Source organism: Microcebus murinus, chromosome X (assembly GCF_040939455.1).
Source record: "Microcebus murinus isolate Inina chromosome X, M.murinus_Inina_mat1.0, whole genome shotgun sequence".
Classification (NCBI taxonomy): domain Eukaryota; kingdom Metazoa; phylum Chordata; class Mammalia; order Primates; family Cheirogaleidae; genus Microcebus; species Microcebus murinus.
The window spans coordinates 40,392,385-40,406,387 of NC_134136.1; the positions used below are offsets into that span (position 1 = coordinate 40,392,385).

General features: G+C 42.4%; 1 protein-coding gene across 1 annotated transcript in view; it reads right to left on the minus strand.

The window, feature by feature from the left end:
* The window catches only part of LHFPL1 (LHFPL tetraspan subfamily member 1), a 44,423-nt gene extending 41,960 nt beyond the window's left edge, over positions 1–2,463 (minus strand). Inside the window, exon 1 of the mRNA XM_012749678.3 lies at positions 2,082–2,463. Coding sequence (XP_012605132.1) covers positions 2,082–2,463 — 382 coding nt within the window. The remainder of the gene's footprint in view (positions 1–2,081) is intronic.
* Positions 2,464–14,003: the final 11,540 nt, after the last annotated feature.

The following is a 14,003-nucleotide window of genomic DNA, read 5'->3' on the forward strand; positions in this document are numbered from 1 at the left end:
CTCACTATCTGCTGGAAACTCTTAGAAATGCAAGTGAGGTAAAGTTGTCAGTCTCATGTCAGAAAAGAAGGATGTTAAGAGACCAGCATGGAAGCCTAGAAGAAAAGGAAAGGATGTGAACAAACCCAACTCTCATGTGCTTAATTTATCCCAACATAGCTAGATATTACTTTAGGCATGCATTCATTCTTTCTATATCACTCTGTGCCAGGCACTGAGCTGGGCTGGTCTCAGAGATATCAATATGAATTGTAAAGACCATCCCTCTCTCCTACCAGACAAGTGTGACTTCCTGAAATAATGTGTCTGTGGATGTGCTGAGTTAACTATAGCATGCCCAAGAATACAGGCAAAAGGTGAGCCTAAAGTAGGACACATCTGGGATACCCACGGAGCTCGCAAAGAGAAATAAGATCGTTGACTTAGATCAGTTTTAGCAACTGGTTTGGTTCCATGGTTTTCAAAGGGAAGAAAGAAACTAACCTAATTCTACTTTCCAATGTGGCCAGAAAATCAGTGGCTAAAGAGTGGGAAAATTCAGAGATGAGGAAAGCTAGAATGGTAATTCAGATTTAAAACTTTTACAAGGAGCCTGAGGAATGAGAAAATCAGAATGCCTTACCTTAACTGGCACTACAAAAAGCAGATGATGTTTTCATAAGCAGGCCAGAAAACCATGATAACCCAGCCCAGGCTTTCCCAAACTTGACACATTTGACATTTTGGGTCACTTTGGATACTTCTTTGTTGTGGAGGGGGTATCCTCTTCTTGTGCAATGTGGGATAATCTGCAGCATCCCTCACCTTTAACCACTGGATGTCAGTAGCACCCTCCCCAAGTTGTGATAATTAAAAATGTCTCTAGACATTACCAAATGTTTTCTGTGGTTAGGAGGGTGCAAAAGCAGCCCTGGTGGAGAACCACTGCTTTAGCTCAGGACTACTATCTTAGCCCAAGGCCACCTGAATGCAGTCATTGGAGAGAAGAAAGAAAATTGGGACTGTAATTGTCAGGGGACAAATTCAAAGGACATAAAGCACAGGAGAGGTCATATAATTTGCCTACTATGGCCACAGAGGAGCTCGGTGAAAGAACCAGAAGTGGAATCCAAATTTCCTGGCTCTAATCACCCACATTGTGATGCTAATGGAGATGCTAATGATAATGAATTGGATAATGATTCCAGTACTCTGTAACAACAACAAACTAGCAGCAGAGCAGTAGATTCTACTAGCACTTTTTCCTAGTGCCCCATCCAGGTTTTGCAAAATAGCTCAAATGTTCATGCAGATACTTGCCTGTCTTTCTAAACTTGCTTTTTTTTTTTTTTTCTTCTCAGACAGTTCAAATTAAACTGCTCTTATGGGCTTCCTGCAGTCTACTGTTTTTCATTTTGCTCTTCTCTAGCCTATGCACACATTGCCAGCATCTGAGGGTCCCTGAACTCAAATTAGCGGGGGTGGGGGGGCGGGGGGGTGACTTGAATGAGGGAAAAGACAAGTTAGGTGGGGCAGGATCATAAGAAATCTGGATAGACTATTAATGGCTGGAAGACAGGGCTAGCCTTAGATGTAGGCCAAATAAGCTGTCATCTACAGTTTGTCTGGTACCTAGCATTTCACTATTAGAGATATATTTCTTTGGTAAGAGCTGTTAGTAATTTGTACTTGTGTGTATGTGTTTATCAGATCACTGTGCTCTGAGATAACTACCAGAGAGCAAGGCTCTTAGAGATTAAGTCTGTATTGGAGCAGTAGTACTAGGGTATATGTTCCTGCCCCTGGAAGGCAGACTTGGATAATATTCTTTAACAGGTGCCCTGCAGGCAGGAGGTCACAAAAATGAGGCTAAACAACAGATATCAACTCTGCCTACTAGCCAAGTTTGCTGTGAATAAAACCCTGATATAGACTGCACTCTGGGAAGTCCTAGACTAGATATTTTAAAAGAGACCCCATTCACAGCCTTAGAGTTGGACAAAGTGGAGGAGGTGAGAACAGATTTCCCCATATGACTACACTCCCCACAATCCCCTGGCCAAAGCTCCCCAACCTACCCAATCTCAGAAACACAGTCTTACCTCCTACGAACTGCGCTGCTCCCATGCAACGTCCCATCATTCTGGAGATGAGCTCCTCCATGCAGCAACCCAGGACAGCAGCCAGTGCCACCAGGAGCAGCAGAGCACAGCCAGCACCTGTCACCACTGTGCACATTCGCCAGGCCAGGCTTGGGATGGCACTGAAGCTGGCATAACGCCCACACTCTTCCACCATGATCAGACTGTGTCCCTCTCCCCGCACAGGGTAGTTGCACCTCCGGAATGTGCTGAATGACACTGGCTTCCCCAGCTGGGATCCAAAGAGCCAGTAGGGCAGGAAGTAACTGGTAGAACTGGCCACAGCAGTAACAAGAGACAGGAAGGCCCAGAGGGTTCCCACCAGGGTCAGGCTGCTCCTCATGGTCTCAGGTTTCTCTGCAGGGATGGGGAGATGAGTTGGGTCACAGCACCAAATGCAGAAAGTTATCAGGTAGGCTCCACCAGCCTAGTTTTCATCTGCTGGCCAGTTGTGGGGCTCAAGTATGTGCCACTTGGCCCTTGCTTTTGGATAAGATTATTCTCTCGAGGACCATGTGGATCCCTGTGGAATTCTGCTTTCCAGGGCTTTTTCCATCTTCCCTTCCTTCTGCCTGATTCAGAGTTCTATGGTCTCTAGGCTGCAATGGAGGAACCATAGAACTGAATTAGTTCTCTGTCAACTGAAATCCAGCCTGCTCGGACAACTTTTAACTCTTGACATGCAGCACAGAACAAGTGGCAGGAAGGGAGCCAGAACGAAAATAAGGCTGTCCCCCAGCCTCCTAGCTGAATGGCCTTGCTGGCCTAGAGGTCTGGAAGGAGGTAATATCTCAAGAGGGCCAGGAACAAAGTTGTTTTTAGGGAGTAAAGGAGGGAGGAAGGAACTCACAGGGCCTGCCCCTGTTATAAGGGGTAAGAGGGACAGAGAGCTCATCCTGTAACCATGGAGTTACAGAATGTTCCCATTTGACTTTGGTAGGATGTCCAACAGTGTGTTAGTTTGGGCTTTTCAACTGGGACACATCAGCCAGGTTGAAATGGGTAAAATAAAATAAGGGGTGCCTAGTCTCATACCCTATACCTGTCACTGAGAGAGCACTAATCAGTCACTTTTCCCACAATCAAAATGGAAAGTAACCTTCCAACCAGTAGGAGTTAACTCTAGGCTGGCCCCAAAGAAAAACTTCCTTGTCCCTTGCTGGATACAGTCAAGAAAGCTTCTCATATCTCTGAAATAGATCAGGATCAGGAATTCTCTGCCTTGCAGCAGGAACATATAGCTGTAAGGACCTTTCAAGGTCCCTTTGGAAATAAGTAATTTCAGATGCAAGATGCTGAGAGTCTTTCCAGATCTAGTCTCTTCAGCACAGCTCACAAATGGCTTTCACAGACCCCTCCGTCAAAAATCAACCACTTCCCTCCCAACTCCATTAATCTGCCATTGCCTTCTGGCCTGTTTCTCTACTGGGGCAGCTAGAGACCACACTGCAGCTTGATGACAGCACTGTGAATATCTCCAGTATGCAGGTGGTTGGAGTATGTTTCAGAAACTTCTCCATGATTCATCACCATTGCTTAAAGTTATAGATGGTGGCATGGGGGGCGGGGGGAGTGGAAGGGGTGTAGGGGGTACCCAAAGCAGGAGAAGTACAGGAACTTACTGCATGGGGCTGCCACATTGCCAATTTGGGACACCGACAGGAACAAGCAGCAGTTGTACTAGGGCTCTCAGGGTCCCAGCCATGAGCTCTTTCACAATCACCGTCAAACAGTGCCTAGCACAGAGGAGGCACTCTAATTCAAGTTTGTTTAATGAAACCCCTTTCATAGAATCATCCAGTTTCTCGACTTGCAGGGACCTTAATGAATCACCTAATCCAATCCTCTTGTTTTATGTATGGGGGAGTTTGGCCAGTTAAGAGGGAAGTGATTTTCCCCAAGTCACAGAGTAAGTTAGCAAGCAGCAACCTTGGAACCAGAAACCTGATCTGCAGATTCCTAGGCCAGCACTTTTCTACCACACAATGTTAACTCCCCTCCCTCCACATCACTTCACAGATGAGAATATAGGAAGGAAGTGATTTACCCAAGGGTAAAAGACTAGTGAGGTACACTGGCCAGACCAGAGCCCAGTTATTTGATTCTTAGTATAATGCTCTTTTTTCACTCCACCACAATTCCCCTCTTGATACATATGTATTTTGTGCTATGTGTTTTGTACAGGAAGGGAGCAGAGATCATAAATTGCAGGTGCTTACTTTGGAATGCTAGGGCTTGGGAAGAAAGTGCCCTGAGCTGGGCCCTTGGGAATGAGGCTTTATGCTTGAAAAGGGGGGGGGGATGAGAGAAAGATGTGATGAGGGATTGAAGGCCAACAGGGAGAGAAGTGGAATTAGTTTTGAGTAATTGCTGTTAGAAAGCAGGTATGCTTGGCCACAATGAGGTAATGCCTCTGCTTGTTATATTAGAGTTTGTAAGATTATGAAAAGTGCAAGCAGCCCTTGTGTTTCCTGATGAAGAAGCCCAGGCCAGAGGAGAAGAGGAAACAAGCTGATAAACAAACAGCTGCTGGCTGCATCATCAACAATCACTTCCCAATCTGTTATCTCAAGTGCTCCGCCCTACAATCTTCTTAGGTTGGTAAGGAAGGTATTATCCCCAATTTACAAATGAGCAAATTGAGTTTCAGAAAGCAAAGTGACTTGCCCAAGGGTACATAGTGATTCAATGGCAAAGCCATCACTTACCACTTCTTCACCTGCAGCCTCCTCCCATAGTATCACCCCAATAGTATTACAACTAAAAGCCCTTGTGGTTTTCCACACAGGCTTTCAAAAAATGTTTAATGATGGGGAAATAATTTCATGGAAAGACAGGGAAGGCCAATTTCTCCAGACATAGTGCATAAACTATCAAAACAGGTGCATTAGCTGTTTCAAACTCTGCTCGTAGTCAGAACTAACCCTGTATGTCTCCCATGGACATCATCATCACCTTGAGATCAAAAGTCATAGTATGTCTGGGGGGCCGAAGGGGGAGGATCACTTGAGCTCAGGAGTTCAAGACCAGCTTAACCAAGAGTGAAACCCCTGTATCTACTAAAAATAGAAAAATTAGCTGGTCATTATGGTGCATGCCTGTAGTCCCAGCTACTTGGGAGGCTGAGGCAGGAGAATCACTTGAGGCCAGGAGTTGGAGGTTGCAGGGAGCTACGATCACACCACTGCACTCTAGCTTGGGTGACAGAATGAGACTGTCTCAGAAAAATTAAAAAGTCACAGAATGACAACCAGTAGGAGGGACAGAGGACTTTAAGGCATAGAAAGGGACTGTATCAGTCAGTGAGTGGTACCCAGATGATAGTAGAAATAGGGGAGGGGTTCTGACATAAGGTTGTCCCCAACTGTGCCAAATAAAGCTATCAAACTATAATGCTACTAATCAATGTCACTATGATTTCATTTTTCATTTTAAAAGTGACATTATGAAACCAAGATGGAGGAAGACAGATTCTCAAAATTCAGTTTAAGTTAAATGCATTTAGCTTTAGGAAAACTCTCTGTCCTTCAGAATTTAGATCAAGTACTTCTAATTTTAGAAAGAGTTCATTGTCCTTATTTCATTTAGGACTAGAGTGACCAACCATGCCAGTTTTCCTGGGACTCAAGGGTTTCCTGAAATGTGGGACTTTTGTTGGTAAAACAAGTGAAGTCCCAAAAAATCTTAGGTGAAGTGGTCCAGCACTATCCACGGATATCAGGTTAAGAATTGCTGTTCCAAGGCCGGGCGCGGTGGCTCACGCCTGTAATCCTAGCACTTTGGGAGGCCGAGGCGGGCGGATTGCTCAAGGTCAGGAGTTCAAAACCAGCCTGAGCGAGACCCCGTCTCTACCATAAAAATAGAAATTAATTGGCCAACTAATATATATAATATAAAAATCAGCCGGGCATAGTGGCTCGTGCCTGTAGTCCCAGCTACTCGGGAGGCTGAGGCAGGAGGATTGCTTGAGCCCAGGAGTTTAAGGTTGCTGTGAGCTAGGCTGACGCCATGGCACTCACTCTAGCCTAGGCAAGAAAGCGAGACTCTGTCTCAAAAAAAAAAAAATAAATAAAATAAAAAATAAAATAAAAAAAATAAATAAAAAATAAGAATTGCTGTTCCAGATAATTATCTAATATTTTCTCCAGGACTCAAATAATATAAAGTTAAAAGTGACCATGGAATTAAACATTGGAGAGATAAAGCCTAGATACTTTGAATATAAATCTTTTTTTTTTTATTTCGGCATATTATGTGGGTACAGATTTTAAGGTTTCAATAAATGCCCTTTCCCCCCCTCCCCCCCACTGAATATAAATCTTTTTAAAACATAAACTTGACCTTATGCAGTCAAGGAAGAGATCTCAAAGATCCAATTGCTCAATAGTTTCTTATCACAAAATGAGTCTCAACCAACTCTCCTGTGGCTGGAGAGAGAGGCAGCAGGGTATGTGGAGTGCACACACACTGATTCATGTTCATGAGTGCTGGACAGGGCAGTGTATCCTAGCAAATGCCTTTAGTTCCAGTGGCTGCAATGGAGTAATCTCCTCTATGAAAGCTCTTCAAAGCAATCCAAGTTCATTCCCAGAAACTGGCTAAGTGACTTTGTATTCACATAAATAGAAATCACACACAATGCTATACTTCACTCTATCTTAATTCCTCTTGTATACTTCATGTATGCAATTGCTTTGTTTCCCTGTCCTGTTACGGCCAGCCACACAACCACACTGGATTTCAGGATCCAGGAACTCACCCTGGTGCTCCTGCTGAATGATGCAATAACTGGGCGGTGATAGCATTGTAGTTGACACATTCTTTAGTTGTCACATTGTCTCTCATGCCTTAGTTTCTGCATCTGCTAGATGGGCCACATGTCTATTTCAGAAGCTGGTTGTTTGAAATGAAATGAATGTGACCAGAAACTTGCAACAACTAGGGTGGAAGCATGAGGTCTGTTCTGAATTTTTTGTCCTTACAAAAGCCTGTTTGCTAATCTTTAGAGATATACTAGTCATCCTAGCACAGCCTCATGAATAAAGGTCATCTTAACATATACAACACAGGAAACTCACCTAAGCCATGCATGGGAAATGCTTATCTCTATTACTTTTAAATAACTCTGGGGAAGGGGAGTCTACAATTTTTCTCAGCAGCTTAACAACTCTCACTGTCAATAAATCATTTCTTATATGCCTTTACAAACTTTCTCTGCTGCAACCAAGGCCCAGTTCCTTTTGTTGGGTCCTCAGAGGAATGGAGAACAGCTGGCCATTGTCCAGATGAGAGCCCTTCATCAAATCAGATTGCTGGTAGGGGAGCTTTAGCTTTTTTTCCCCAAAATGAGCATTCTCTGTCTCCCTGTGGTGTCCCATTGCCAAGCCTTTAATCATTTACTTTCACTTTTTCACTCCCATGCATATCTGCTCATATGTGGGCACTTACAATGAAGTATCAATGAAACTGGAAACATTGCCCATATATTTTTCCTGGTGGAGAAAATCAAACCAATTCTTTCCTCCATCACCTCCTCCCCACTCCCCACAGAAAAAGACACAAATTCTTTTGTTCCCAGTTGAGCTTGTCATGCAACTTCTGAGGTAAGGAAAGTGCCACCTTACCAAGGGTAACAGTGTCCAGGCAAAACCGCCAGCGAGTTAAAGACCACAACATGAAATGGTCACAAAGGGAGTCAGTGACTTGCTGCTGCTGAGAAAAATGTGGCTGAAAGACTGCTGGTTTAGGACTGGTCTGTGAAGAGCAGCTTTCTTGGCATCGATATTGGCAAAGGAATGTGAACAGGCCTTTCTCCTCACATCCCCAGTGTGCATTGTCCTCTTGCCAATCGTGTTACAAATACATCTTACTCAGTGTTTGGACTTCCCTAGGAAATGAGTGAGATATGCGGGCGTATGTTTCCAGTGGGTGAATAGAGTCCTTCTCCAGAGAAATGCGTTGGGCCAATATGATGCCTTGTATTAAGCTGGGTATATAAGCAACCTAACCATTCCAGATCTTTGTGCTTCAGACACAGTCTCAAAAAAAAGGTACCACCACTCCCCAAATATTTCTCTCCTCATTTTTTGCCTCCTGTTTCCCTTAGAAGTTTCTTCTCTTCTGGATATATCCATCACGTGAGTTGTTCCAGGTCCTCCTGTGCCTGAAATCATCTCATAATGTAGTTGGTCAAAGGGTTTTATTTTCCCTTTGTACCTCCAGTGACTCTAAGAAGACTTCATTTTTGACCTAAGTCTTTTCTTTTAAATGTCTCACCTTTGATGTTTGCTGAACCTCTTTCTGCCTTCTCCCTTCCTTACCTCCTCTTTTAGTCCAGGGTACAAAGACTAGCAAAACTCTCTGTGTTGGATTAGTTTATGTATTTATTTTCATCTCTCCATCCTGAGGCAGAGATCCTCACAAGTAGGTAAGGCATTAAAAGGCAGGAAACCATAGACTATGTGGAGTGAGAAGACCAACCAAGCAATTGACAACCTACGGGGTCAACTCAAAATAATAGAGTTGGACATACAGAAACAAAGACAGCTCATAAAAAGAGCCTCCACATCAGGCCTCAGGCTATTCCATTCCTCCAGAATTTGAGGTTGGAAAGATGGGAACTGGAATGATTTCCCCAAATTTCATATGAGCTTCTCCCTCCCTCCCCTCAAAATGCCACTCACTGAGCTTCCCATCTGTCTTATGCTTTGGAAAGTGGGGTGCTAACTAGATATCTTCATTCAAGTCCTTACTCTGGCTGGACAGGTGCCACCAGCTTCAGTGATTGATTGGTTGGCTCGGACTCCTATGTCATACCCTCAGTCATTTAGAAACTAATCCTACTGGCTGCCCTAGGCAAAACACTGTTAAGCCCTGTCAACTGTGGACTATCTGGTAAAGCATCCCCCATACCCTTAGGTTCATAGGCCCAGCCCACTTATTGTTGCCCAATAGTCCCTCTACACCATAGCCTCAGCTGGGACTAAAATGCCAGCTCAGCTGACCACTCCATTGAGTGAATATGGCCAGTGTGGGAAGAAGGTGGGCTGCATGCTTCTCTAACAAGTGTAGAGGAGTTGGGAGGCAGCATGGCATGTCAAGAGCGTTTCTCAAAGTGGGGGTTCTAACCCTCCTGCATCAGAATCACCTTCAATGCTTGTTCAAAATGCAGAGTTATGATACCCACTTCCAGATTCACTGAATTCAAATTTATGGGAATTCACATTTTTTAAAAATCCTCAATTAATTCTGATGGGAGCTAATGATTGAAGAATACTGCTTCAGTTGGAAAAGAGTTAAGATTTTGAAATCAGATCTTAGATAGGATGCTGAGGTCTGCCCCTTCCAAGCTATGTGAACTTGAGAAGATCACTTGAAACCTCTGAGTTTCTGTTTTGCCTATAAAATGGAGATGATGGGGCATAAAGTTCAAGCAAAATAACATCTGTGGTATATTTAACACCAGGGTAGGTGCCAACTATCCTCTTTCCTACCAGAGAAGACCCCATTTTCTTACAAGTAATAAAGAAGACTTGAAGTCACCCAAGAAGTAGAACATCACTTCTCTCCGCTCTTTCTCCCCACACCCCCTCTATGGGTGATTTCTCCATACCCCTAGGCTTCGTTCTGGTTTCAGTTTCCCACAACAAAATGGAACCACTTGGCCGAGTGTTCCTTGCAAGAATGAATTTATAAGTTAAACTATTTCAGGTTCTTCTGGAAATCATCACGATTTGGCACATAGTAGGAACTCATAAATATTTACTGAATGAATGTAGTCTTTTATTCCAGCCTGACCGGCCTCAACATCTGCATTTCAGTTTAACTTCATCACCCTATTTCAGTCCTGTAACCCCAATTTAGGCATGTCTAAGACATCAACTTACCACATGAGCAAACCGGATCCATTTTTACTTGTATAGACAGGTCAGAACAAAATCCCTCCCTCAACTTTCAGAGACAGGCACTTTCTCTTCTCAGATTACTAATTCCCCTGGGAAAACCAACTCGCACTTAACCCTTAGGTCCTCAAACCTTGTCAATATGAAATCGGAATCCAACCCCGATTCCTCTTAGCCTCTGTGCAAACAACAGACTATGAGGAAGTAAAAATGCACCAGCCTGCCCTTGGGAAGAAAACAGTTTCTCTGAGCTTTGAGATGAAAGGACAGGAAGCCTGAGAAAGGAAGGGGAGAAGGGGGCTATGCAAGGGGAGAGCAAAGCAGTTTCTTATCCAGCTGTTTCCATTGCATTTGGCCCAAGTTGCATATTTACCTTCTGACCACGAAAGCTGACTGACTTGTTCCCTCTCTTCAGGCTCAGATCTGAGAAACAACTTCTCACAGCTTGTCAGATGGGGATGGGAATCCCAGCTGCTCTTTGCAGTGATGCCTGAAAACCTTGCTTTACCTTTGGGAGAAAGGGGCGGAGTCCAACCTAATGGGAATTAACTCCAAACACGCTGGAGGCTGCAAACTCAGCCGCAGACATGCAGGCACTTGAAGTAGAAAGTAGCTTAGTGGGCATGCAGTCCCCCACCTCCAACCCCACAGCTGACAAGTCAGCACTGTGTGTGTGTGTGTGTGTGTGTGTGTGTGTGTGTGCAGGCACATACACTCTTGAACTGCATATCTAACTCACTTCTTCACCTGCTGCCCTAATGCCTGCTGAGTAACAGAGATTTTCCCTAGCTCTCCTCCAAAGCCCTAAATAATCTCCACCATATATTAGGTATCAGACCTATATGGCTGGAAATGACTGAGAGAACACGTGCCTGAATGGAATAAGACAGAACAATCTCTTTTCCCCAAACCGATTTCCACTGTCAGATGGGAAGAAGCTCTAGCAGACCAATCTTTGGCTCAAGATATAACAAGCTTGCATTTAAGAAACTGTTGAAATCACACATTGAAAGGGCTAACTCCTACTTTTTTACAATAACAAAAGTCAGTGTCTACCAAAAGTCAGTGTCTAATTTATCCCAAAGCACCAATAACTGCTTTTCTGCTTGGGAATGAGCTGAGAGGTCTGGAGATGAATGGAGTTTTGCCTGAGTCTCTGCTCCAAATTCATGTCATCTTTCCCACCTATGAATGTCCCTGGCACTCCATATTTATTTTGGGAAACTTATCACCTTCTACCTTGTATTAGTTTTGTTTTGTTTTGTTTTGTTTTTGCATATGTATCTCATTTCCCCTTCTAGATGCCTTGCAAATAGGGAACTTTGCAGAACGAATCAAATGAGTTGAAAGGAGGAATGGTAACTAGCTTAACAGCTTAACTTAATAGAGTACCGGACTGATCCAAAGTATCTGTGCTTCTATAATGCCTTCCTAGAATGCTTCATAGGCCTGTGTTTTAGCATTTTGTGGCAATAATTCAAAACATGAGAGTAAATAAACACATTCATGGCACCCTGGTTCTTTAATGAAGTCACCAAAGTCTTTCCTTCCTTCTGCGTACACAAGCGTGCATCTTATCTTCTATCAATGATATAGCCTTATGCTCATGCATGTGTCTGTCTAGCTAGCTACTTTCCATCAGCAGCTTTTAACCATTTTGTTCTGCCTCAGTGCACTGAAAAATAACATTTTCATCTGTAATCATGGCTTACTGTGGCAATTTATGGGGTGAGGGACAGATGACCCTCTAGGTGGAATGTCAGACTTTCAGCAGTGTAAGCTCCCCAGTTAATTTTTATAATCTCCCAGTTGTTACTCCCTTAAGAATCACTGCTTCAGATATAGAGCTATATAAAAAGAAATGCTAGGCCCTCCTTCATTAAAAATAAGTCAATATTAACAGATACATAGTAACTGTGTGTGAGATATGGCTGAAAATTTTGACATATGAAAAATAGTTGATTCCATTCTATACACCAGCAAATATTGTCCTTTGCTAAGAGGCTATATCTGTCATTTGGGGAACCTATCACTATTTGAAACTCTAGGAAGAGTGCATTTTATTTTTCTATTTTAAATTCTCTTTTCCCTGAGCCTCTAGTTCTTGTAAGTGGAATAATATTAATACTAAAGTGTATTCCAAAAAATAATCAAATTTAATGGGCAAAGTTTTATTTCCTGTTCTTAATTTAACATTTGAAATTTCTCTCGGAAAAAAATTGCTTGCATCTCATGGCTCCTAATATGCTTTCAATTAAAAATGCTCTTCAGCCATGCTTTCATAAGATCATGTGGGAAGGACAGAAAAGGAAACACTTCTTGCAATGTATTTAGGGGCTAGGATGATATATCATATTTAATATTTCTAATAATGCTAAAATTGGTATTGGCCAGGAAACCAGGGGATACCTAAATTCTGCCTTTGATCAGTCTGGAATAAGAGATTCTACAAAGACAAGATATGGGTGACAGGATCCCCCCATCCCCACTCTTAGTTTGCCAAACACTGCTCTATACAATAGCATTTCCCAAGCAAAATCAACACTCCCACAATATCTTGCAGTCTAGACAAGGGGTCAACAAGCCACAGCTTGTGCATGCTGAATCCAGTAGGCTGTCTGTTTTTGTAAAGTTTTATTGGCACACACCCACAACTTATTCATTTATGTATCATCTATGGCTGCTTTCATGCTACAACTGCAGAGTTAAGTAGTTGTGACTCTATAGTTACTTTTTACAGTCTATAAAGCCTAAAATACTTACTATTTGGATCTTTACAGAGAAAAGATGTTGACCCCTGGCTTAGACCCACACCAATAGATTATAGTAGAGATATTCTGTTAATTGTTAGGAGAAAGAGGTTGAAAGGAAAGTAAAAAAGTGAAATAAAGAGAAATGCTACTTGCTTTCAGCTTTGTTAAGGTGCCACTTAATCCTCACCAGTTCTTTAAAATCCTCTGCCTAATTTTAGCAACACACTAGAGTTCAGTGTAAGCCAAATATTTGGTAGTCTTGTGAAAATGTATTTCTCTGATACTCTTGATATTCTCAAATATCCTTTGAGCCTTGTTGATATTGTTTTCCAATACACTTTATTTTTTCCTCTTTTGTCAAAGCTTCTTCTTTGGGGACTATATGTTTTTGTTTTTATAAAGTGTCTCATTACAATGGATGTATGTTCTGATTTAATCTTCCAAGAAGGGCCCATTCATTTTTAAAAGTCATTTCTAGAGTCCCATTGCCCTTGAACTTTGGGAAGTTTTGCATATAAGTGCTTACAAATTTAAAACCACATAGACTCCATGACCTGTTACCCATGAAGGATGAATATGAATGGTATTCCTTGCCTATTCTATAGTTTCAGTTTTGGACTGAAAACCTAGAGATGACACTTATATTTCTTTTATATATAAAAATCAGAACTGACAAATCATGTGTTGAATTTCCTTACTGACCTCAGAGGATAAACCGATAGTGTTAACCAGTGATATATTATGCTAGTAAACCTTTAGTAACTGCCTTAGGTGGTGGATGGCTGAGAATACAAAAGAGTCCTGATTTGTGGCGTTTACTGATTCTCATAGTGTAAATATTCCCATCTTGGCCAATTTCAAGCTACCAACTTGATGTCAATAAGAGTGGAATTGGGAAGAGATATGCACAATTGATTCTCATAAGTGGGTACAAGGCAGCTCCAGCACACCATTGGAACTCCAATTCAAGGAATCACTTCAGTCATGGTCTGTGTGTATTTATAAGCTACATACAATATTAACCAAAATGGGATAGCTATCATACTTGCTTCACATGTTACACATAGGCTTCTCCCCACTATACAATATGTTTCAAAATATATTTTGAAATACATTTTAAAAATATTTTGCTACACCAACTTTTAAGCTTTTACAGTGTAATTTGTGTATTATTCAGAAGTAAACCAAAAATAAATTGCTCATGGATCTTGCTGCCTGCTTTAACAGCT